The sequence below is a fragment of the Xyrauchen texanus genome, chromosome 1 (assembly GCF_025860055.1).
Source record: "Xyrauchen texanus isolate HMW12.3.18 chromosome 1, RBS_HiC_50CHRs, whole genome shotgun sequence".
In the NCBI taxonomy this organism is placed as follows: Eukaryota; Metazoa; Chordata; class Actinopteri; order Cypriniformes; family Catostomidae; genus Xyrauchen; species Xyrauchen texanus.
The window spans coordinates 16,100,393-16,123,968 of record NC_068276.1 but is presented as its reverse complement, the minus strand read 5'-3'; the positions used below and the strand labels follow the sequence as shown (position 1 = coordinate 16,123,968).

The 23,576-nt window shown below is 38.1% G+C and overlaps 1 protein-coding gene across 1 annotated transcript; it reads left to right on the top strand.

Moving 5' to 3' along the window:
• Positions 1-1,418: 1,418 nt before the first annotated feature.
• Positions 1,419-23,299, top strand: LOC127651437 (E3 ubiquitin-protein ligase pellino homolog 1-like). Its single transcript, XM_052137261.1, has 7 exons — positions 1,419-1,768; positions 12,564-12,754; positions 16,353-16,482; positions 17,063-17,164; positions 19,255-19,476; positions 20,813-21,001; positions 21,949-23,299. The coding sequence occupies exons 2-7, from the start codon at positions 12,585-12,587 to the stop codon at positions 22,564-22,566; spliced, it is 1,431 nt and encodes a 476-aa protein (XP_051993221.1). The 5' UTR covers positions 1,419-1,768; positions 12,564-12,584; the 3' UTR covers positions 22,567-23,299.
• Positions 23,300-23,576: the final 277 nt, after the last annotated feature.

Below are 23,576 nucleotides of genomic sequence, written 5' to 3'. Positions count from 1 at the left end.
CTTTTAAGGTTATTTGTATTTGTATGTTTTTTATTGCCATAATCAAGAACGATACAAGATAAAATGTACATTCGGATGTTTGAAATAAGAAGAAAAAACACAATACTAAACAGGCGCCAGAGTACAATAAAATAAATAAAACTTATGTTACAATCCCTGTGTCTCAATCAGCTCCTTATGTCGTGAATCAGTACATCGTAAACACGAATTCTGGCACTGGTAAGGGTATTGATCCACTGAACATTGGGACTCTTATGACTCAATCACCTGTGACCACTGAGACACGTTAATGTGCTCGCGCATAGAAGCGCTGCTGTTATTGATCTGCATCGTCGCTGTATGACACTATCCTTAATTTTTCTTGAAGATATCCAAACGTACAGTGTTATTATAGCAGATAAACGGCATAAATAAAGAAATTCAAATGTATTTGGAGTGTATTTTAAATCTTATTTTAACACTGTATATTTTGGATGTAGCCCTTTTGACACTCTAATTAGATAATCAGTAGAATCTGATTATTTAGATAAAGGAGACATCCAAAATGTGTTGCATTTAGTGGTATTCCAGGAAAGGATTGAGAAACACTGCGATAAATGAATGTAGTTGAATTTTAATGTAAAAAAAAGTTGTGGTATCGGTTTCATCCACAATGCGTCATGGGGCTACACGTTTGGGGCCATTAACTTCCTCTCTCTTTTTTTAACTTGTGCTAAATTTGGATTGTGCATTATTCATCTCTCTCTCTCTCTCTCTCTCTCTCTCTCTCTCTCTCTCTCTCTCTCTCTCTCTCTCTCTCTCTCTCTCTCTCTCTCTCTCTCTCTCTCTCTATATATATATATATATAACTAACCATAATATTATATATAATTTTTTTTATTTATAACAGTGATCATATATATACATATATATATAGAGAGAGAGAGAGAGAGAGAGAGAGAGACGAGAGAGAGAGAGAGAGAGAGAGAGAGAAAGATATATATATATATATATATATATATATATATATATATATATATATATATATATATATATATATGTATGTATATAACAGTGATCATATATATATGATCTATATAGTGACACAGCAAAACCACAGCATGTATTATAGGTTTAATAAGGCCGTTGCTGTTCCACAGGTAAATCCCTAAAATGTCGAGACTGCGGAGGGTTCCACGAGCTGTCAAACCCCTCGCTCGAGCGTCACCGCGCGCGTAAGTAACAACAGTGAGGTGGTGCCAACCGCGCCGCTCTCACGAATAATAATTAGCTCGCTCAGCCTTCGCCGAAATCTTCCAATGGAGTAGGCCGATTTGAGAATATTAATTAGCGTGTATTGACGTCGAAGCTTTGACTCATGACTATTAATAAGACCGTTACCGTAGTACCATTCGAACATTCGCAAAAGGAGGCGGCGCTACGCATGTCGTGGCATCCAGACCAACCGCAGAGACGCATGATGTGGGCGAGGGCAAACCCCGTCCTCGGATTTCTTTAACGGGACAACTGCGAAGGAGAGATGGGCGTGACCGTGACAACGGTGTGTCTGGACTAGACCGAAAACACTCTTCTCCCGGATGAAAATCCGCGTTGTCTTCCGTGGAACTGATGACACCGGAGTGTGGCAATGCAAACCACGCGACGTGATGCGCGTGCCATCCAGTTTAACACAGCGAGTGATGAATTACCAGCACGACGCCCGATTTTAAGGCCACACGGGGATTGACAAGCCAAGGATATTCAAGACAGGGGTCTAGAACTTCATCAGGTGCGTACGTGGATAGTTTATCTGGATTACTTGTTTTGCCAGTATTTTTGCCTTGTCGTCTCTACCTGTCTTTTCCCCTCTGTTTATTATTACTTAAACAGTCTTCTTATAGATTATTGCGGAGTGCCATGTCTAGATGCGTGATTTCTTCTGTAGTTGCTTATTTATATTCTTTGCAGCGGAAATCCCATGTGTGTAGTTCCCAGGCCTTGTAGACAGCCCAGTATAAATCTCAATTATGTAATTCATATGGGACACAACTGCAGAGATGAATACCAATAGAACATGTTTTAATATAATGACGTGATGTAATATGCCCATATGTTAGGCTGTTATTCTTATTTAAATTTTTATTTATTTATTTGTATTTAACAGTCGACGTAGGCCTATTAAAAGGTATTGGCATGGTAATAATGCACGAGATGTCACACTTGTATCATGTCGGCACTCAATAAATGTCGTTAATAAAATGTTGCCAGACTTTTCATATTTTACTAAGTCTACAGTGAGTGCCTCGGTAGTATTGTGTGATTACGTCTTAAAATTCGATTTTCGAATCCTATTTGAATTCGAATCTTGGAATTCGAATATTCGATTTCACCTGTCCGTGGTGTGACTGAGACGCAATCCGATGCAATCTGTCGTCTGGGAGCACGAGCTGGTCCACGGCTCGTGCTGTTTCGAGTAAATTAGCAGAATGTAAAAAAAAAAATGCCATTACATAAGCTTCACTGTGCTGATCTTTAACATTATCTCTAACATTTATGGAACAGATGATGGAAAATGTTAGTTTTCACAGGGCCTAGTTTGCACAATAACGTGGCAGAATTACCTGCACAAAATGTTCTGTGATGAACAATATAATTAAGGTATCATCAGTTCATCAATCAATTAATTGTAAACAAAAATTTAGTATTTAATTTCAAATGCATAAGTGCTGAGCTGGTTCTGCAAGTGTGCTTTGTTTACATCTTGTTTGAAGAACTACTAATACAAAGGCAAAAATAAATTTTATATAGTGTCACATAAAGTATGCCTACTAAGCACAGCAAAACATGAAATTGCATTTTATCAAGCTTATGGGTGGGTTTGAGTCACAGATTCTACGAAATTGGAATTACTTTGCATCTACATAAAAACACATGTTAGACCAATAGTATTCCCCCAAATGTTGTCCCAACTAGCCTAACAGAGTTGTCTGAATGAACAATGTCATATTGAACAATGATGCTGATTTGTGAGTTTCCAGCATGTATTGCAACATTATAGGTGGTTAGTCTTTTAGGCATATTTTTTAGCTGTTTGATGAGTTCATGCTGTTATTGTTGTTTTGTGTTGCCACTATTAGTCAGTTGTTTTAATAACTTTAATAAGTTTGTCGATTGTCAATATTTTTGAGGATTGTGTGTTAAAGCGATAGTTCACCCAACAAATTAACTCCTCTCATGATTTATTTACCTTTAAACCATCCCAGATGTGTATGACTTTCCTTCTTCAGCAGAACCGAAGTGAAGATTTTTATAAGGAGATTTCAGCTCAGTTTGTCCATATAATGCAAGTAAATGGTGCCATCAGGCTACTGGCTGTTTGACGGTCCAAAAGGCATATTTAAGCCGCATAAAATTAATCCACACAACTCCAGTCGATCACCTAATGTCTTCTGAAGCAAATTGATAGGTTTGTGTAAAAAAAATAAATCTATCATTATAAACTTTATTAACTTTACAAAATCACTTGCTGCCAACAGTCCATGTATCAGTATCAAACAGAAATACAGCGGTGGAAGCAACAATTTAAAGTTAAAAACATTTTAATTATCGATTTAGTTTCTTACATCAACCTATCGGTTTGCTTCAGAAGACATTAATTGATCGACTGGAGTCGTGTGGATTACTTTTATGATGCCTAAACATGCCTTTTTGACCATCAAATAGCCAGCAGCCTGATGGCACCCATTTACATGCATTGTATGGACAAACTGAGCTGAAATCTGCTTATAAAAATCTTCACTAAGAAATTAGTTTAGCATTTTTTGAACAAACAAATTCACATTGACTAAAAGCAGCAATGTTGGTGAGGACAGTTAATACAATTGTTGAGAGAACTCAATCCTCATGATTGAGGATTTTAACTTTTATATATTATGTAACATTATTTCTAGGTCACTTCAGAACAATATGCCTTGGGAAAGGATAATGACGTGTTATGTCAAAGTTTAGGTTAGTATTTTATCGCAGCATTAAGCAGATGTAAACAAAACCAACTTTTGAATGGTTGTACTTCAGATTTGATAGATGAGGGCTTAATTTATGTCAGTATGCATGAGTGTGCATGTGATGTGGTATAATTTGCTTGTTTATTAATCGTGTATGATAGTGGTATTATAACCAGGCGTGTTGTTTGAAGTTTACACATTTGTAAACATGCATGTTCACTTATCTGATCGTTTTAATTTCCTTTCAGCTTGACTGGTGGTTCATTGTGGTTGTGTTTATATGCTGCATAGTATTTCCCCTTTGCAGTGTTGCTCTGCTGTGCCATTCTGTAGTTGGCACACTGACATATTTTGAAGAACCTTCATAATTATTAATTAATTCTAATTATAAATGAACCTGTATTGCAAAATGCCACTGCAATGTCACATAGGTGGTCCATATACTGTACGAGTGTGCTGACTTGCATCTGTGAATGCTGATGTGTTGTTGGAACAGTGTAAATGATAGAGCATCTGTCGAGGTCCCTGCCTCTGAAGGTCACTATCATATTTCAGAGCCACTTATGAAGGGGAGAGGATGTCTCGCTCATCAATGTGTACTCGCTCTTTCTTTCGTTCCCTCACTTTGGTGGCTGCAGCTTTTTCCTGTGCTCGCCCAGATTGGAGCAGCGGGGTCAGACAGCACTGTAGGACACTCACTCCATCATGAGCCGCACACACCTGCTGCAGACTACAGCTTCACAGCAAAATGCAACAGACAATAGCCATGATGTCCTTTCAACATACTGCATAGGCTACAGGTTTACATTAGCAGAGATAATGTCATTATAGTACAATGGACAACACTTGTTACTGATGGTGTTTTCACATTAATTATGCAATATGCACCTCTGTTATACTGCTGCTGACTGCAGCTTTTTAGCACTAGTAGAAAACATTCACTGCAAAAGGTGTAATTTGGAATTGTTACCATAAGTAGCAATTAATACGTGATCTAACCCTTATAATGAATTTTTTTGGTGTAACCTAATATTTTCAGGTTAATTCAGTAATGTTAAATAATATTTTTGGGAAGTTTATTGAGATGTTACCCGACTAATCTCTCGGTGAATTCGGAAACAGTAGGCTTACTTTTTTAGCTAAAGTTGTTCTGTGCTTACAAAAATGTTTTTATTAAATGTATTAAATGGTTAGGTTTAGTGTTTGGGCAAGAGGTATGAAATTATGGTTAGGTTTGGGTTAGGTCTTAGGAAAAATCATAATAACGTTTTTCGTTGGTTTGTATATTTTTCTCTATAAGGGCCAACTTGTACGATTTCTTGCAATTTTGCCATCACGTACAATTATTATGATCTGTCAACAGTTGAAAAAAACCCATGTAAGAATAAAAATGATAGTGATAAATGATAATGACAAAACACTTTAAGATAAAACTTTCAATGTCATCAGTTTTACTCAATCCTTCCATATTCATATTACTCAAAAAATTAGGCTAATGTAACCAAGGGAACTTAAATTAACTGAATTGATTCAACCAAAAAAGTGTCTTGTTAGCTTTACTTTATAAATTGGAGTTGGGGCAACATGAATGTTCTTTGTTTGATTTGCTGAAACTGGGCAGAGGATTTCTAGGTCCCAGCATGCATTGCATGAGACTCGAAAGGGAGCGTAAATGTTAAAATTAAGTGATATTTTTAGGACTGTGAATCATTAAAAAAATTGTAACAAATTAATCGCAGTTTTCTGTGATTAATCGTGATAATCTTAAATGATGGTACATGATACATTATAACAAACAAAAAAAAAATCATCATAAATATATTTACTGTCTCAAAGAACTTGCAAGAAATCGGTTAGTCATCATTTATTTAATTATTTAAATATGTGCATGTTAAAATGTTATTTTTTTAATTTATTTTATGGATAGAGTTAAGTAATGCCGTAAGGCTGTGTAGATTGCCAGGAACACCTTTCGCGTTTCAGGAAGTAAAAAAATATAAAATACACTGCATTGATTGCGTACATTTCCCAGTCCTAGTTATTTTATGTGTCTTTGTGCAAGATAAATATAAAAGGGGAGACTTTTAATTTATAATATTTTGTTAGTGTGAGATTTAGAAGAATTTCTGTTATGTTGTTGTTTTGCGGGTGACAATCGCGGTGAGGTGTGGATCCTGGCTTGAGGACCAATGCATTTTAAGGTATTCTACATATTGCTTTATCCATCGAGCAATTGCATTACTAATCATAGCATAGTGTCCAAGTTGCACTTAGTAGTGCTTCCCACAAGCATATATTTAGCATGCTAACAATTCCTGTCACTTGCACGCATATCACTACAAGAGTTATTTTGGCATGTCAAATTTTGTTGGGTTTACTTGAATCAGTTAGGTTTCCTCTACTTAAAGTATTTAAGTTGAAATAACATGGTAATTTAATTGAAGAGAACTCATTTCAGACATGTGGAACCACTGTCTGTGATTGAATCAAGTTCAGCCAAAGAGTTGTTTTCTTTCTTTACTTTTTTAGTGCAGTCATAAATGGCATAATCTGTGCTAACTCCCACAGACAGTCTTAATTTAGACTTGTTAAAAAAAGATAACATTACATACATTTAAAGCAAAGTGGTCCTGTAGTCATTCTGACAGGTGCAAACTCAATTTACAATAGCTTTCGAAAAACAACCAAGCAAAACTCAAATACCCAAATCACTCGCAGACAGAACAGCATTGCCAACAATTATGCAACTGTGCCAGTATTCATGGCATCCATTGCGCACACACAAAACACAGCACAGGCAAAACAGTGAAACAGCTAATGATCTGCTGAAAAGCAGATATAGATTATGACAAATTAAGTTTGGCAAGCCTAGACTTGAGTAAGCCTCATAAGTTATTCGCGAGATCATTTCCTTGTGTGGGTATATTTAGTAACCTCTTCATCGGTGTCTTGATAGAGATGGATGAGGCAGCCCTCTCTCTCTCTCTCTCTCTGTCTACCCCGCTCACACTCACACACACACACTCTTACGCTCCACACTCACTCATCTCGCTGCAGAGGCAGAAGAGAGGATTGTGGGAAAGAGAGAGAGGTGACAGGAGATGATACATTAAGAAGGGTGAACATAAAAACAGACCAGAGGGAGGACATGGTGATCTGAGAAGGCAAGATGAAGGGAATAAAAAAGGAGAAAGACATTAGAGGTACCTGCGCGTTGGGACTTGAGTCTTTTAATAACGGCAAAGGAAGGCAATGAATTATTGATAAGCCAGCCAATAATGTGTTGAGAACAGTTAGAGTGCAGAGACAGTGCTTGTCTTTTTATTACAGCCACTATTCACTATGGCAGTAGTCGTATTGTTGTTGTGTCTAGAAAGATCACCTTCCATAATGGTCTTTCTCTTCTTCATCACCCCTCTAAATCCTTCCATTCTTCTTGATCTCCCTTTCCAAATCTCTCTCATTCCCTCCTTTCTCCCCCAGGTTGTGGCTGTGGTCTGATTAGAAAGTGTGTGGCACAGACCAAGAAATCCATCACCCTGCCAGACCTCAGCACGAACACACACACACTTCATTACCAGCATGAAGCATCTCTTGTGCATCCCTAGTAATCTTCTGTTTTCTCTTATCTGCTGTTGTATATGCACTATATGTTTGTTGTATGTCTCCATCCCTTTCTCCATCCCACTGTCCCTCCCTGCTCCTCTCCTTTATCACCTGCACCAACATGCTATTTCTATTTTTGTCCTCTTCCATCTCTTCATCTCTCTGGATATCCCTCCCTCTCCTCACTCTATCCCAGCCTCCAGTCCCCCGCTCACCACTGCACACCCAAAGTCATGCAGTGCCATAATAGCGCAGTGATTGGCTCATCTGTGCTGTTGGTTATCTCAAAACCAGCAAGCTTCCTGCAAGGACAAGGGTTTGTACTAGGTTCAGATTAATTTTCTGCACATTGGTGATTGGATTAAGGAAGAGGACAAACCGGGTGCTCTTAGTGTTTTGTATATTCATATTAAAAAATATGTTGCCTTGCCATAGGTTTTGCATATTTTTGTATGTTGTGTTTAATTATTTAGTTAGATATTATATAACCGGAAACAATTCTGTGATTAAAGGGATAGTTCACCTAAAAAAGGAAAATTCTCTCATCATTTACTCACCCTCACGCCAGCCCAGATGTGTGTGACTTCCTTTCTTCTGCAGAACACAAATTAAGATTGTTAGAAGAATATGTCAGCTCTGTTGGCCCTTACAATACATGTAAATGGGTGCCACAATTCTGAAGCCATACACATCTGGGACATCCTTATGCCAGGGTGAGTAAATGATGAATGTTCATTTTTGGGTGAACTATTCCTTTAAGGTGGCATTACCCTTGCAGACTGTGCAAGATGCGTATAATGCGATAGTAGATGTGAGACAAGTTACAGTTCAAATGAGATAGATAATGTGAATAGTGATTGCCCGCCACTGTTCTAGGCTGTTGTGATTGGTTGCCAAGGCATTGCTATACACTCAAAAAAATCTACTTTCACTATCGACAGTTTCACTCGTTACCCCCCCACCCCCCCATGTTCATATTACTCAAATTCATGTTACCAATGGAACTTAAAGTTGCACTGAAGTGCCTTGAAGAGCTCTGTTTGATTAGCTGTTTTGACGTATTTCCTACTGAAACAGGAATTGGGGGCGGGTCATCTCGAATGACTGTTTTTAAAAATAGCCAGTAGGCCTTAGTTTACAGCCACACACATGCATACATGCACACATACCCCTTTCCACCGTGCTGCTCATGTCAGAGTCACTTACTGGGAAAACTTGAAGTGATCTCGGTACCGGCCAGCTTTTCAAAAGTTTTGAGAACCAAATGATCTGTTAATATTACTAAATAACCAGCCAACAAAGGCACACAGCACGTCACTGTCTTTGCTTATGATGAGGCTGGAGCCATTGTGCTAATAAAAATGAATGAGAAACAAGCATGTAATAAATATTTATATTATTGTTTTTCACTGTACACCAAATATAGTGAATATCAACTAGGGCCACAACTAACGTTTATTTTGATAATTGATTAATCTAACAATTATAAGAAAATATTTTCGACTATTCGGGTGATTATTGCAACTATTAATTATTAGCGCTTAACCGATTACTCATCTTGTACCCTGACATAAAAGTTGTATTAAACGTGCTTGCTAACAATAAAGTGGACAAAATCATCTTTTAAAAATATCTCTAAATGGCATTCACTGAATTAAAGGAAACTAATAATTTTTTAAAAAAAATCCTGATGTTATCAAGTGTTTTTGTCTTGTTTTCCATTTAAAATAGTCTAAATTATTATTATTATAAAATTATGTTCATCACGGGTGCAGTTTCAATCTCTCCCCCTTAGATTGGGACATTCACGCAACTCATAGAAGAGGCGCTGAATGCACAGAGAAATGCCAGTTTTTTGAGTTTGTAGTTAATTACATGACCTGCTTCCTTATTATTTGAACTTTAATAAAGCTATAATGCATTAAATATTACTGCATTAAGATGTAATGCTGGGGCATTTCCTTTAAAGACGCTCGACGCTCAAGTTGCCTCAGCAGCGCAGCAACTCCAGCTCACCTTATTTCACAACAAAAGTGATTCTGTATTTATTTATTTGGTATTTTTGTATAATTCCCTCATACTTTGCGATCAACAACACCTGAAACTGTGACAGTTGAGTCTGCGTCTGGATGTGAGCTGTGTTTTCTTCCTCTCCTCATTCAGGTGCGAACTGCAGTGCTGCTCTCACACATCATCATTAGAGTTTAAAGTGATCTCATGTTACGTTAAATGAGATCAAATGACTATTCGGCAATTTTTATCGGCAATTTTTTATTGTCGATAACTACGACTAATCGTTTCAGCCATATTCGCAATGCAAACGCGAATTCTCCGATATCCCTCCTTCTTCGAAGTGTAAAAATTGAAGCCAGACGGCCCTCTTCAGCCAGTCGCAGCACGTTCGGCATAACACGGTGGCCCGTTTCATGGCCTGCACACCGGGAAAAGTCCTGGTTCTCCCTATGGCCAGTCCGCCCTTGTAGCATAGTGACAAAGTCGTGCTCGGTAGTGCATCCCACCAGGATGTATTTAGCATGCTAATATTTCCTGTCACTAGCTAGCATATGAAACTATTTTAGTGATAAAATAGTTTCATTTGAGTTATTTTGAAATATTTTGTTACTTTATTCAGTTAAGTTCCCTCTACTTGAAGTATTTAAATTTAAATTGCATGCTAATTTTAATTTGAGAAAAATTCATTTCAGACCACTGTCCATGATTGAACCAAGTTCAGCCAAAAGTTATTTCTGGAGTGCTAGGTTGTTGTTGTTGTCTAGGTACTTACTGGCCCAAGTGAAAAGAGCACACCCCAGGTATCTATGATATTCTGGTCTTTCAGTATGACAAAGGTACCACCTTCAATGCAAGTTTATGTGATTTTGATCTGATATGATCACTGAGAAAAGTAATAGCACACCACTCCTCATGTCACAGACAGACAGACAGACAGACAGACAGACAGAGACAGATAGATGGATAGATACAGTTGAAGTCAGAAATGTACATACACCTTAGCCAAATACATTTCAACTCAGATTTTCACCATTCCTGACATTTAATCAAATAGAAAACATTCCCTGTCTTAGGTCAGTTAGGATCACTACTTTATTTTAAGAATGTAAAATGTCAGAATAATAGTAGAGAAAATTAATTATTTCAGCTTTTATTTCTTTCATCACATTCCCAATGTGTCAGAAGTTTACATACACTTTGTTAGTATTTGGCAGCATTGCCTTTACATTGTTTAACTTGGGTCAAACATTTTGGGTAGCCTTCCACAAGCTTCTCACAATAAGTTGCAGGAATTCTAGTCCATTCCTCCAGAGTCAGGTTTGTAGTCCTCCTTGCTCACACATGCTTTTTCAGCTCTAACCACAAATGTTCTATCGGAGTGTGGTCAGGGCTTTGTGATGGCCACTCCAATACCTTGACTTTGTTGTCTTTAAGCCATTTTGCCACAACTTTGGATTCACTTGTTGGAGTCACTGCTTGGGGTCTTGGGGTCACTGTCCATTTTTGAAGACCCATTTGCAACCAAACTTTAACTTCATGGCTGATGTCTTGAGATGTTGCTTCAATATATCCACATCATTTTCTTTTCTCATGATGCCATCTATTTTGTGAAGAGCACCAGTCCCTCCTGCAGTAAAGCACCGCACCCCCAAAACATGATGCTGCCACCCCCATGCTTCACATTGGGGATGGTGTTCTTCATCTTGAAAGCCTCACCCTTTTTCCTCATAACATAACGATGGTCATTATGGCCATTGTTTCATCAGACCAGAGGACATTTCTCCAAAAAATAAGATCTTTGTCCCCATGTGCACTTGCAAACTGTTTTCTGGTGGTTTTGGAGAAGTGGCTTCTTCCTTACTGAGCAGTCTTATTTCAATATAGGACTTGTTTTACTGTGGATATAGATACTTGTCTACTTGTTTCCTCCATAATAGGAAATAATTCCTGTTCACAATTGTTTTTTTCTGAGGTCTTGGTTAATTTCATTTGATTTCCCCATGATGTCATGCAAAGAGGCACTGAGTTTGAAGGTATGCCTTAAAATACAATCAGAGTTACACCTCCAATTGACTCCAATTCACCAATTAGCCTGTCAGAAGCTAATTGGCTAATTACCTAAAGGCTTGACATCATTTTCTAGGATTTTCCAAGCCGCTTAAAGGTAGAGTTAACTTAATGTATGTAAACTTCTGACCCACTGGAATTGTGATTATAGTCAATTAAAAGTGAAACAATCAGTCTGTAAACAATTGTTGGAAAAATGACTTGTATCATGCACAAAGTAGATGTCCTAAGTGAGCAGCCAAAACTATAGTTTGCTAATATGAAATCTGTGGAGTGGTTAAGAAATTAGGTTTAATGACTTCAACCTAAGTGTATATACATTTCTGACTTCAACTGTAGATAGATAGAGATACAATTTAGTATTATTATGATTACTATATCGAAATTTTCTTCCAGATAGTGCACACCATGTACTCAAGAGGAATGAACACAACAATTTATCTGACAGTCAGCATGGAACCTTTGAAATGTCACTGCTGTAACTGCGTAGCCATTAAGTGTGTATGAAAAACAACAATGAACTCCTTCGCAATCGAGCACTTGACTGTGTGTTTATGGAAAGGTTGTTACTCTCCTGGGATTGGTTAAATCTCCTGTTCCCGACAGATTGTCAATAGATGGTTGGCTGCTTGTGGACTTCAAAACACTGCAGAGACAGCCACACACTATCTCAGGCTGTTCTCTCAGGATCAGCTGTTATGTGTTAATATTACATTTAATCCTGAGAGAACAGCCTGAGATAGTGTGTGGCTGCCTTCATATGCATGATACGCCTGTTATTGTTTTGCTACAGGTGAAGTCACTGTAGTTGGCGAGGGAGATGAGATGCAGATAGAATTCATATTGAGTTTCCATTTCCTCTCCATAATCTTTCCCTCACTCACTCTCTCATAGCCGTGAGTCGTTCTTCTGGATATGGTTTTGGAAGGGAGCTCCGAAGCTCTTTGTCCTCCTCCATCCCTGGAGCTGCGTCCATCATGCAACAAGAGCCAGCCGTCACCTCCTCTGGGCTCAGGATCCCAGTCCCATGATGCCCTCTGCCCTGAGGATGAGCCCATCAAGTATGGGGAGCTGATTGTACTTGGGTAAGATAACATTCACGTTATTCCTAAGGATTAGGGCTGTCACGATTAGGAAATTTGGCCGACGATTAATTGTCAAACAAATATGTGGCAGGGAGGAGGGCAGGGCATGGTGTGCAGCATCGTGACCCGGCCCGCCCTCCTCCCTGCCACAAAATAATTGCGATTATGACGATTAATTGTTTTATGGCTATGACGATTTCTTAAGGTGCATGTGTGATTTATAAACTTTAAGAAGTCATTTTTACATATTTAACTTCAAATATTTAAATCAAATAATAAAATATGGATATATGATTTCCTTTTAAGGCTTTTTAAACTTATGACATGAAATTCTTTTTGAAATATTATAATATTTCAAAATAATTAAAATATGTCTCTTTTTGGTCAACTTTAGTTTTGATCAGTTTTACATTGTTTTTTGTATTTTTGGAACTTAAAAGTAAAATAGTAAAATATTTCTTTCCTAATTTCTTCACTTTCACATGTTATTTTAATGCTCTTTTATACCCCACAAGCCCTTATTTCTCATGAAGCATAATCTTTGAGATTTAGTTTCATTATTTTATCACTCCACAGAAATAGAGTAAGCGTGCATCTCCTCCTCCGTGTGCCATTAACTCTGCGCCACTGCATGTATGAACCTCCTATGACCATGAACTTTTGCCATTACACGATCATTAAAGTGAAACTGGAGCGCTTTGTGTTCACTATCAAAGTTTTTTTTTGTTCGTTTATTTCCGCAGGAGTTGGCGAGAGCCTGATGGTGCATGCATCAGAGCGCTTGAGAAGCGCTTTGCATGCTCTTCCGCATGTGGTGTGGATACAGCATCATTCAAAATGAATAGTTTTCAGTTACAGATGCCATTGTAGAAATTCACTATTCACAATCAGCATTGATTCATTTAATCCAAGAGTGAAAGTGTCCAATAACAAGACGGTTACTGAGTTTAAGCGAGTCGTATTCATCTGGTCATGTGACTCTAAAATGGCAGCCCCCATGAGGGCGCCCCTGCCCCATGTAGAATAAAACAACTTTTATAAGGTGACTGATATGACTGAAGTCTTCATCTCATCTGAGTGCTCATGATTTTATACATGTGTTTCAAAATTACAATTAATTTCTTTAGGAGTGAAACTTTTTTAATGCGGAAAAAATTACGTAGTGCACCTTTAAGAAGATCTCATTTGAAATTTTTCTTTCCCATGGGCTTTGACAGCAGTATCAATGGAATGGCAATATTGAGTTTCTATTCATTCAGTTTAAATTGTACCTACAGTACACTCATCTGAACTGTACAAGACCGTCTCAGATTTACAAAATCCATTAATCTAAATAACAGCTCCTCCACTCAGCCAGGGTATTTCAATGAATACAGGAGTTCAGTGGGAGTTCAAGGGGAAAATTACCCTTAAATAAGAATGACTTCAGTCAACATCGTTTCTTTTAGATGAATGAATGCCACAAACGTACCTGCGGCTCATTTTCCAGACTTATTTTTACTTTAGATTTCAGCTGCAGATGCAAAACTCTTCATTTGACTGCCAACAAAGATGCCATTCAAATCAAGCTGCTGTTTGGCAGAGCCGTGAAATGAATGCTTCCAGTGCCAGGAGGGGAAAGAGGAAGAGGGTTTAACCCTTGAGTAAATGAAATTGGGAAAGAACAGTGAACAGGATTTTGTAAGCCTCTCAAAGAGACAAAAAGAGAGAGAGCTCATTTGAATGTCTGGACTATTGATCATTCTCTGAATGATTTATTAGATGGCTTTGCTTCCTCATTGACAAGCTCTTGAGCATCTTGCATCATTCATTTTGTAGATGATTGTATGACTTCTGTCATAGTATAGACAGAGAGACAGATTCATGTAATTTAATTATTTTTAAGGACACGACTAGCTACTAAAGAGCAGCTAACTTCATTAAGGCTATTTTTTAAGGGCAGGGCAATATTTCAGCTATTTTATGCTCTTTTCTTTTTCAGAGCTGTATTTATCTGGCAGCAAAACAATGAGAAGCTCAATTAGGGTGAAAAACGGCAACATTTTAAAAAGTTAATTGTTATGTACAGTGAATATGGAGGGACGGATTCAGTACACTTGTTTGCGCCATGTCATATTAACTTATGGGAACATGATAATATTTTCTAGGCCAAGTGATAATTTTGTCGAGATAGCAACATCAATATCTAACAATCTAGGATAAACAGAATGGAGATGATTAATAAAGATACATTGTATTTTGAATTACAAATGAGATTTATGGACATAGTGTGATCTCTGGTGTTTAGACATGGCTTATAAAACATATCCTAAGAGTTAAAGGAATAGTTCACCCAAAAATGTAAATTATCTAATTTAGTCACCCTCATTCCATCCCAGATGTGTCTGAATTTCTTTTTTCAGCAGAACACAAATGATGATTTTTAGAAGAATATTTCAGCTTTGTTGTTCCTCACAATCTCAAAAAGTGAATGGTGACCAAAACTTTGAAGCTCCAAAATTTAAATAAAGGCAGCATAAAAGTAATCCATATGACTCCAGTGATTAAATCCATGTTTTCTGAAGTTATATTATAGGTGTTATTTAAGTCCTTTTTTACTATAAATCTCCACTTTCACTTTCACATCCTTATTCTTTTTTTTATGGCAATATAATTATTTGTGCATATCGCCAACTACTGGTCATGGCTGGTGAAAGGTGGAAATTTAAAGTAAAAAAAGGACTTACATATTGACCTGTTTCTTACCCACACCTATTGTATTGCTTCAGAAGATATGGATTTAACCACTGGAGTCTTAATGATTACTTGCATGCTGCCTTTATGTGAATTTTGGAGTTTCAAAGTTCTGGTCACCATTCACTTGCATTGAATGGACCTACAGAGCTGAGATATTCTTCTAAAAATCTTCATTTGTTTTCTGCAGAAGAAAGTAAGTCATACACATCTGGGATAGCATGAGGGTGAGTAAAAGATGAGGGGTTTTTCATTTTTGGTTGAACTAATCCTTTTAAGGAGCTTTGCCATCTAAAAATTTGCATCATGAAAAAAATAGTTGATTTTTGATCACTTAAACATCACCTAGACACCTCCAATGAATACATCTTTGTCCTCGTGAAAATTGTCCAATCTGAATCCATCCCTTCTTGATAATCATAATAGCAAAAAATTGAATGAATAATAATAAATGTAAAAACTAAAATACTATTTTATAGATTTTTACAAAAAAAGACAAAAAAATGCAGCCCATGTGTCTGCACAGGGATTCAAATGAATTGTATTGTTTTACTCTATGTTTCAATGAAATGTATAAACAAACTTTCCAGTCATTTGTATAAGAGAGTTTGGGCATTTGAGGAAAGTATGTTTGATTAGTGCCTTCACATGCAAATCAATGTGACAAAAATAGACTTGTAATACTAGGTGAAAAAATAGTTCGTTTTTGAAAAGTTGCTCTGTTTTGAAATCAGCTGAGTTGCCGTCACACTACTGAAAACTGTAGTTAGTAGTTTCACTACTTTTAGTTAGTTACTTTCTAAAACTGTTCTTGCAAAGGACTTGCTCAGCTTATATCATACTCTTGTGGTCTTGTTACATCCAGACATAATGGTTCACTTGCTAGCGGGGACAAGGGGCGCAGAAGGAGTCGGCTGGCCCTTTACAAAAGACCCAAATCCAACGGCGTAAAACCTGATGTCATCCACAACGTCTCCACACCTCTAGTGTCAAAGGTGACAGCATTTATATCATGGAGCTATATTTAAATGCTTTACAAATGTATTGTAACATTACAGAGTAATGTACAGTCAGCTGGTCAATAATCCACTTCGGGGTGATACAAGAACCCTCCGCTTCACATTGGGGTTCTGATCACCCTGTTGGGTGTTTATTTTGTGATAGTAACCAGCTGACTGTGCATTCTTCAGACTAGATATTCAGAATGTCACAAATTACCAATCAGAATTAAGAATTTCAACGAGTCTTGCCATAAATGTAATAAACAGATGTTCATGGATGTTTAGTATAATAGCTTTCCAACCTCATGTTAAGGTCTTTCAATGAGATTTCAAACAGTTGTTTATTGCTTAAATGTTTTCCTACACAAAATCTGTTCCAAAATAACTGTCCTCTTGACCCACCTACAAAATACTGTAAGAGCAATTGCATAACACCTTTGTTGTGCCAATATGTTGCATAAGTTTTGTGAACATAAAAGTACCTGCATTCCTCAAACTTCTTTAGAGAATGAAAAATGCAATAAAGGCCATTAGTCAAAAAAAGTGTGCGTGTGTGTGTGTGTGTGTTTTGCAGGCCCTAAGCAACAAAAGTCAGCACAGCATCTCTTACACACTGTCCAGGAGTCATTCTGTTATCGTGGAATATACACATGACACAAACACTGACATGTTTCAGGTGAGCAAAGCATTGAGAAAGACACAACGTCTCATTTAGTTTACTTAAGCTGTTTACACACAGTATTTACTATTTAGTTCATTATAGCTGTTTACTTATTCATTCAGTTGACTGAAGCTGTTTAGATGTTCATTTATTATTGCTTACATATTCATTATTTAGTTTATTATCATTGCTTACATATTCATTATTAATTAGGTCATAATAGCTGTTTACATTTAAATTTACATTTTTGTTAATTATAGCTGTTTATTTATAAATTATTTCATTGAATCAAGCTGTTTAGATGTTCATTATCATTGCTTACATGTTCAATTTATTAGGTCATAATAGCTGTTTACTTATAAATTATTTAGTTGATTGAATCTGTTAACATATTTAGTTGACTGAAGCTGTTTAGAAGTAATGAATTAGTTAATTATAATTTCTTGCATATTCATTATTAATTAGGTCATTATAGCTGTTAACATTTTCAGTCATTATTTAGTTCTTTATAACAGTATGACTTTATAAATAATCATTGTATTTAATTATTGTTGCATACATATTCATTATAGTTCAGTAAGGCTATTTAAATATTTATTATAGCTGTGAACATATTCAATTTCACTGCACCATAAGTAAAATAGTGTTGTCTGTGGTGAATCATATTTCTCTGTTCTATATTTCTGGCCTCAAGAACGTTAACTAACTGTATGCACTAAATGATTTACCCAATATGGGCATGTTCCTGAATCAGCAACCCCTAACCCTAAAGGCCCAGTCATACCCCTAACCCTAAAATCCCTTTCACATGAGTCATGTCAACATTCCTCAATGCATTTAACTCTGTGCAGGGAAGCATCAAGCTGCAACGCCCGACACCACTGCATCACACGCTGGATGCTCAGAGTTCAAACAAATTGAACTTTCACCACGGCACTTCACAAGAAAGAGAGACTGCTTATAGAGAAACATTTATGCTTATCATGACATTTAGGGAATAATCATCATATTATACAAAGATACTTTATGAAAATGTATAAACAGTATAATCAACATTCTGAGATGCTGTTTGCAACACATTAGTTGGCATATGACAGTTGTTCTGAGAGGTGCGTTGAAGCCTAGACAGGTGTCACGCAAAAGCACTGTACCTCTGAAATCAGCAGAAAAGGATGGGTTTATAAGAATGATGTTCTAAGCCTAACCATCATTATTGGGGGAACTACTTTGAACAGCACTGTTCAAAGTAGTCCGTTTTGTGACACAGCACTGGTTCCATCTGAAAAAATGTTGCTCGTTGCTGGATAATCTACACTATTGTGAAAATAGCTACTGTCACGAAACTGGAAAATTTAGTTAGTATCATCGCTACTGTTAGTTAGTTACTCCTCAACATTGCTAACTATAACCCTAAACTCTGATGTTCAATAGTAATGCTGATCCAGGAACATCTTGTTTATCGGAAAGGAGGAAGTGGGAACCGGGTTATCAACCAAAAATGCTTTTTAATTAAACACAACTTAAAATTGCTTTTCAGCATAACAAAAGATTGTTTCTTTCTTTCTCTCTCTCTCTCTCTCTCTCTCTCTCTCTCTCTCTCTCTCTCTCTCTCTCTCTCTCTCTCTCTCTCTGGCATCTCCAGCTCCTCCTTATCTCTCTCTCTCCCGTTGATTGGGGCAACTCCACACCAGGCATGCATCCTCATGCCCTCCTCCTCGTCACACACCCCCAAAACCCGATTCACGCTGGGGAACCAACCGGCCTGACCTACTCCCTCCCCCATTCCTGGAGGGAAGGAGTTGCCCCTTCGGCCGTTCTGCCACCGGCTGGTCTTCCCCTCCTCCTGGGAACCTGAGTAGGATGAGGGGAGGCAGAAGGGAGAGAGAAATAAAGTGGGAGAGCCTGATGGAGTGAGAGAGAAAAAAAAAGAAAAACACTCCGGTTCCCTTCCACGCTGCCATTCGGTCCTCTGACAGCGCGTCTTCCTCCAATCCCGGGTTTCGGCACCAGTGTGGAAGACTTTCATATCTAATCAATCTGTGCCAGAATATTTGCTCAATATCTCACTTGCTCTTGTCTTTTTGCTAATGTGTCTTTTACTCAAGATCGGCCGTTCCACAGAGAGCATGATTGACTTTGTGGTGACAGACACAGCAGGCAGCGGCAGTGGAGGACAGGGTCAGGGGGGTGCCAACGGAGAGGGAGGACAGTCGGCCCAGAGCACGATCTCCCGCTACGCTTGCCGCATCATGTGTGAGCGAAATGCTCCGTACACTGCACGAATATATGCCGCGGGCTTTGACACTTCCAAAAACATCTTCCTTGGGGTGAGTCATACCACTGAGGCCATTGAGTCATAAACACTCTTACTAATGCAGAATCCTTTTCAGCTGATGGAAGAAAACGGCACAGCTCAATTTTCACTGAAATCAGAGGACTAACAGTAACACACGCGTCATTTTCCTACTAGTTTACCTGTTAAAACCTATATGTGTAAGTGTCACTCACAGGTTTATAGGACGTTCAGGTAGGCTTTATCAGTTTAATGGAGGTCTTGTGTACATACATTTATGCATATGGCAGACGCTCTTATCCAAAATGACTTGCAGTGCATTCAAGGTATAAATATTATCAGTTTGTGTGTTCCCTGGGAATCGAACCCATAATCTCGATGTTGCATAGGGCCATGCAATTTCCTCAATTTCTTCGGTCCAATGAGACTTTCTTGATAACGCAGCCATGCTAGTTGATGTTCTGTTGCAGGTACATTAGGACTCCTCCCACTGAAACTTCTCGTGCCCCGTTTCTCTCATTGGCTGTAGGTCAACGCTGCAGTTGATATTTAACATGATAGATATCTCGCTGACATCGGCGACACCTCGGCAACGTGTCAACGATCGCGTCTTTGATGGTTCATACATTGCGTTTGTCGCTTGCGGGAGCGAGCTCTGATTTGCCTACGATTTCAGGCTTTTGTCGGCGAGCGAAATTCGGGCTTAAAATCGTGTGAACTCAGCATTAGGCACTTTTTTGTTCTTTATGGAGCTTGACAGCCCTGAATAACTATTTACTTACATTTAATGGTGAAAGACGTGTGAACATTTATATGTTGTGTTCAACGAAATAAAGTCATAGAGGTTTGGGAGACCATGAGGATGAGTAAATAATGACAGTATTTGATATGATTTGACCTTGATAACTGAATGGTGGATATTTACATTTTTATTCTCAAAAATACATTAACCTTGAGAACAGCAATGGTCCAGTAGCCAGCAGTGCTGCATGACCTATCAAGGCACGGCTATGGACAAATGTCCTTGTGCAGCTCTCCGCTCGCTGCTGCTCTGTGGAGGTGGAAAGAGAAAGAATGGATACTGTTTTCAGGCTGGGTAGGAATATTTCAGACTCCCACTTTATAATGCAGCTCCAAGTAGTAGGTGTGTTGTGTAATAGCTAGTACAGTAGTTATAAACAGAAACCCTACAGTATCTGTCTGTGCATTGTAATCCTTTAAGCTTAGTTTGTCAGTGTGTTTATTATATAATGTAAAACAAACATTTAAACAACTGTTGTTAATCTGTGAATTAATCTTGATACTGAGTGTAATAGTCAGAGGAGAATAATAATACTCTTGTAAATCTTCTTGAAATGCTTGATTTGCAGGAGCGAGCTGCTAAATGGAGGACCTCAGATGGTTTGATGGATGGGCTAACAACCAATGGGGTGCTTGTGATGCACCCAGCAGGGGAGTTTGTATCTGAGCCCGCTCCAGGGGTTTGGAGGGAGATCTCCGTGTGTGGGAATGTTTTTGCCCTTCGAGAGACAAGATCTGCCCAGCAAAGAGGAAAACTGGTGAGAATTTGCTTTAAACACGTTAACAAATCTGTGAGGGAAACAAATTTGTTAAACTTGATCTAATTTTAGTCTTGGCTTAGTAAATCTAAATGGCTTAAAATAAATAAACTGTGGCTCATCCAACTTTTAAAGGTATAGTTCACTCAAAAAGGAATATTCTGTCGTCATTTGTTCACCCAAACCTTTTTGACTTACTTTTTTCTGTGGAACACAAAATGAGATCCAGGGCAGAATGACAGTTACCATTCACTTTCATTCTATGGAAAAATATGCAGTAAAAATGAATGGTAAATGACGGGCCATTCACCCGGAATATGTTTTTGCGTCCATCTGTACTGTATTTAAATAGTTTAACTATGTAAACATGCTAGACAGACGTTTTTGACCATTGTGTCAGGTCTCACTTTTTTTCAGTGTCTCCCGCATTTTTAAGACACTGTGGGGCAAATTCACTAAAGAATTGCAACACAATTTGTGCATGGTGACCAGAAATTTGAAGCTACAAAACGCATGTATTGGCAGCATAAAAGTAATCAATAAGACTCTAGTGCTTAAATCCATGTCTTCAGAAGCAATACTATATGTGTGGGTGAGAAACAGATCAATATTTAAGTCCTTTATAAATATCCACCTTTGACCAGCCCCAACCAGTAGGTGGCAATATGCATGAAGAATGCAAATCCCCAAAAAACATAAGAAGAATGTGAAGTGAAAGTGGAGATTTATAGTAAAAAAGGGCTTAAATATGATCTGTTTCTTGCCCACACCTATCATATCGCTTCTGAAGACATGGATTAAACCACTGTAGTCGTATGGATAACTTTTAAACTGCCTTTATGTGGTTTTTGGAGCTTCAAAGTTCTGTGAGCTTCTACAGTGCTTAAAACCTTCTCTTTCTAAATGACTGAATGTATGTATGAACGTATGTGTTCTTTATCTCACAGGTCGAGAACGAGTCGAACATGTTGCAGGATGGTTCTCTAATCGATCTTTGCGGGGCCACTCTGCTCTGGCGGACCCCCAGCGGTCTTCGCCACACCCCGACTCTCAAACAGCTCGAATCCCTACGTCAAGAACTAAATGCTGCTCGTCCACAGTGTCCTGTGGGTTTCAACACACTCGCCTTCCCCAGCTTGGCCCAACGTGCCACCATCGACAAGAAACAACCCTGGGTGTATATGAACTGCGGCCACGTTCACGGCTACCATAACTGGGGCTTTCGCAAGGAGAAGGCAGGATCTTCTGCCTTGGTGTTAACCGGGGGCGGAGGAACCGCTCCAGCCACCACTGGAGAGCGCGAGTGTCCCATGTGCAGAGGGGTGGGCCCCTATGTGCCCCTTTGGCTTGGGTGCGAAGGAGGGCTGTACCTGGACGCAGGCCCCCCGACACATGCGTTCTGCCCCTGCGGGCACGTGTGCTCGGAAAAGACGGTGCAAGGCTGGAGTCAAATCCCACTGCCGCACGGAACGCATGCCTTCCACGCTGCTTGTCCTTTCTGTGGAACGTGGCTGACCGGAGAACAAGGCCACATCAAACTCATCTTCCAAGGGCCGGTCGACTGAGAGAAACAGCTATCGCTCGGAAAGTGCGATGTTAACGGGATATTTCACCCAAAAATTAAAGTTCTATCATCATTTACTCACCCACATTTCGTTGCACACCAATATGATTTTCCTTTTAACATGGAAGACAAAAGGAGATGTAAGGCAGAATGTTAGCCTCAATAACCTTTCACTTTCATCATATGGGAAGAAAAAAAATGCAATGAAAGTAAATGGAGACCGAGGCTAATATTCTGCCTAACATCTCTTTTGTTCTGTGGTCCACAGATGAAAGAAAGCCATATGGGTTTGGAATGACATGAGGGTGAGTAAATGATGACAGAATTCTCACTTTGGGGTGAACCATCCCTTTAGGATTAAATAACACAAAATGAGAGCTCGGACTATGGAGGATGGACACCAAATAAAGAGCTAGTGAAAAAGGCAGGGATGCAAAAGGGAATATACTTTGCAATGTGATGCAGAATGTGTAAATAAAAGTAATGAAATAAAAGTTGAAAATTAAAATTGTGATTACTGTGTGTAAGAGTCGAAGATGTAAATAAAAATGTAATACATTTGCATATGTAATAGCTGTCATTTAAATTGTGTAATGATGAAAAAGAGACTATTGTGTCAACATCCAACAATCGGTAGCAGCTCTACTTAAAAAAAAATGTTCGGGTCCCATTTCTCTCCAAAATCAAGAAATATTATTGCTTTAAGAAATTTTTTGGACCATAAAATATTTTTGCATTGTTGTGACATTATTTTCATATATATATATATATATATATATATATATATATATATATATATATATATTTATTTATTTTTTTTATTATTTTTTTTTTAATTTATTTTTTTTTGCATTATTATAATTGCCACCTCATTGTCAAAAAACAAAACATTTTAAAAGCCCTAAAATAGGCTGCATTTTAAGATAAATGTCTTCCTTTTAGTTTTGGGGTGAAATATGACAGATGTGCAGGTTTAATTTCATTCACCTATTCAGCAATTCTGTACTGGAG

Coding starts and splice junctions, on each gene's coding strand:
- LOC127651437 (XM_052137261.1), top strand. CDS start 12,585: ATGGTTTTGGAAGGGAGCTCCGAAGCTCTTTGTCCTCCTCCATCCCTG. Junction 17,165..19,254: donor CAAACACTGACATGTTTCAG/GTGAGCAAAGCA, acceptor CTTTTACTCAAG/ATCGGCCGTTCCACAGAGAG. Junction 21,002..21,948: donor CCCAGCAAAGAGGAAAACTG/GTGAGAATTTGC, acceptor TTTATCTCACAG/GTCGAGAACGAGTCGAACAT.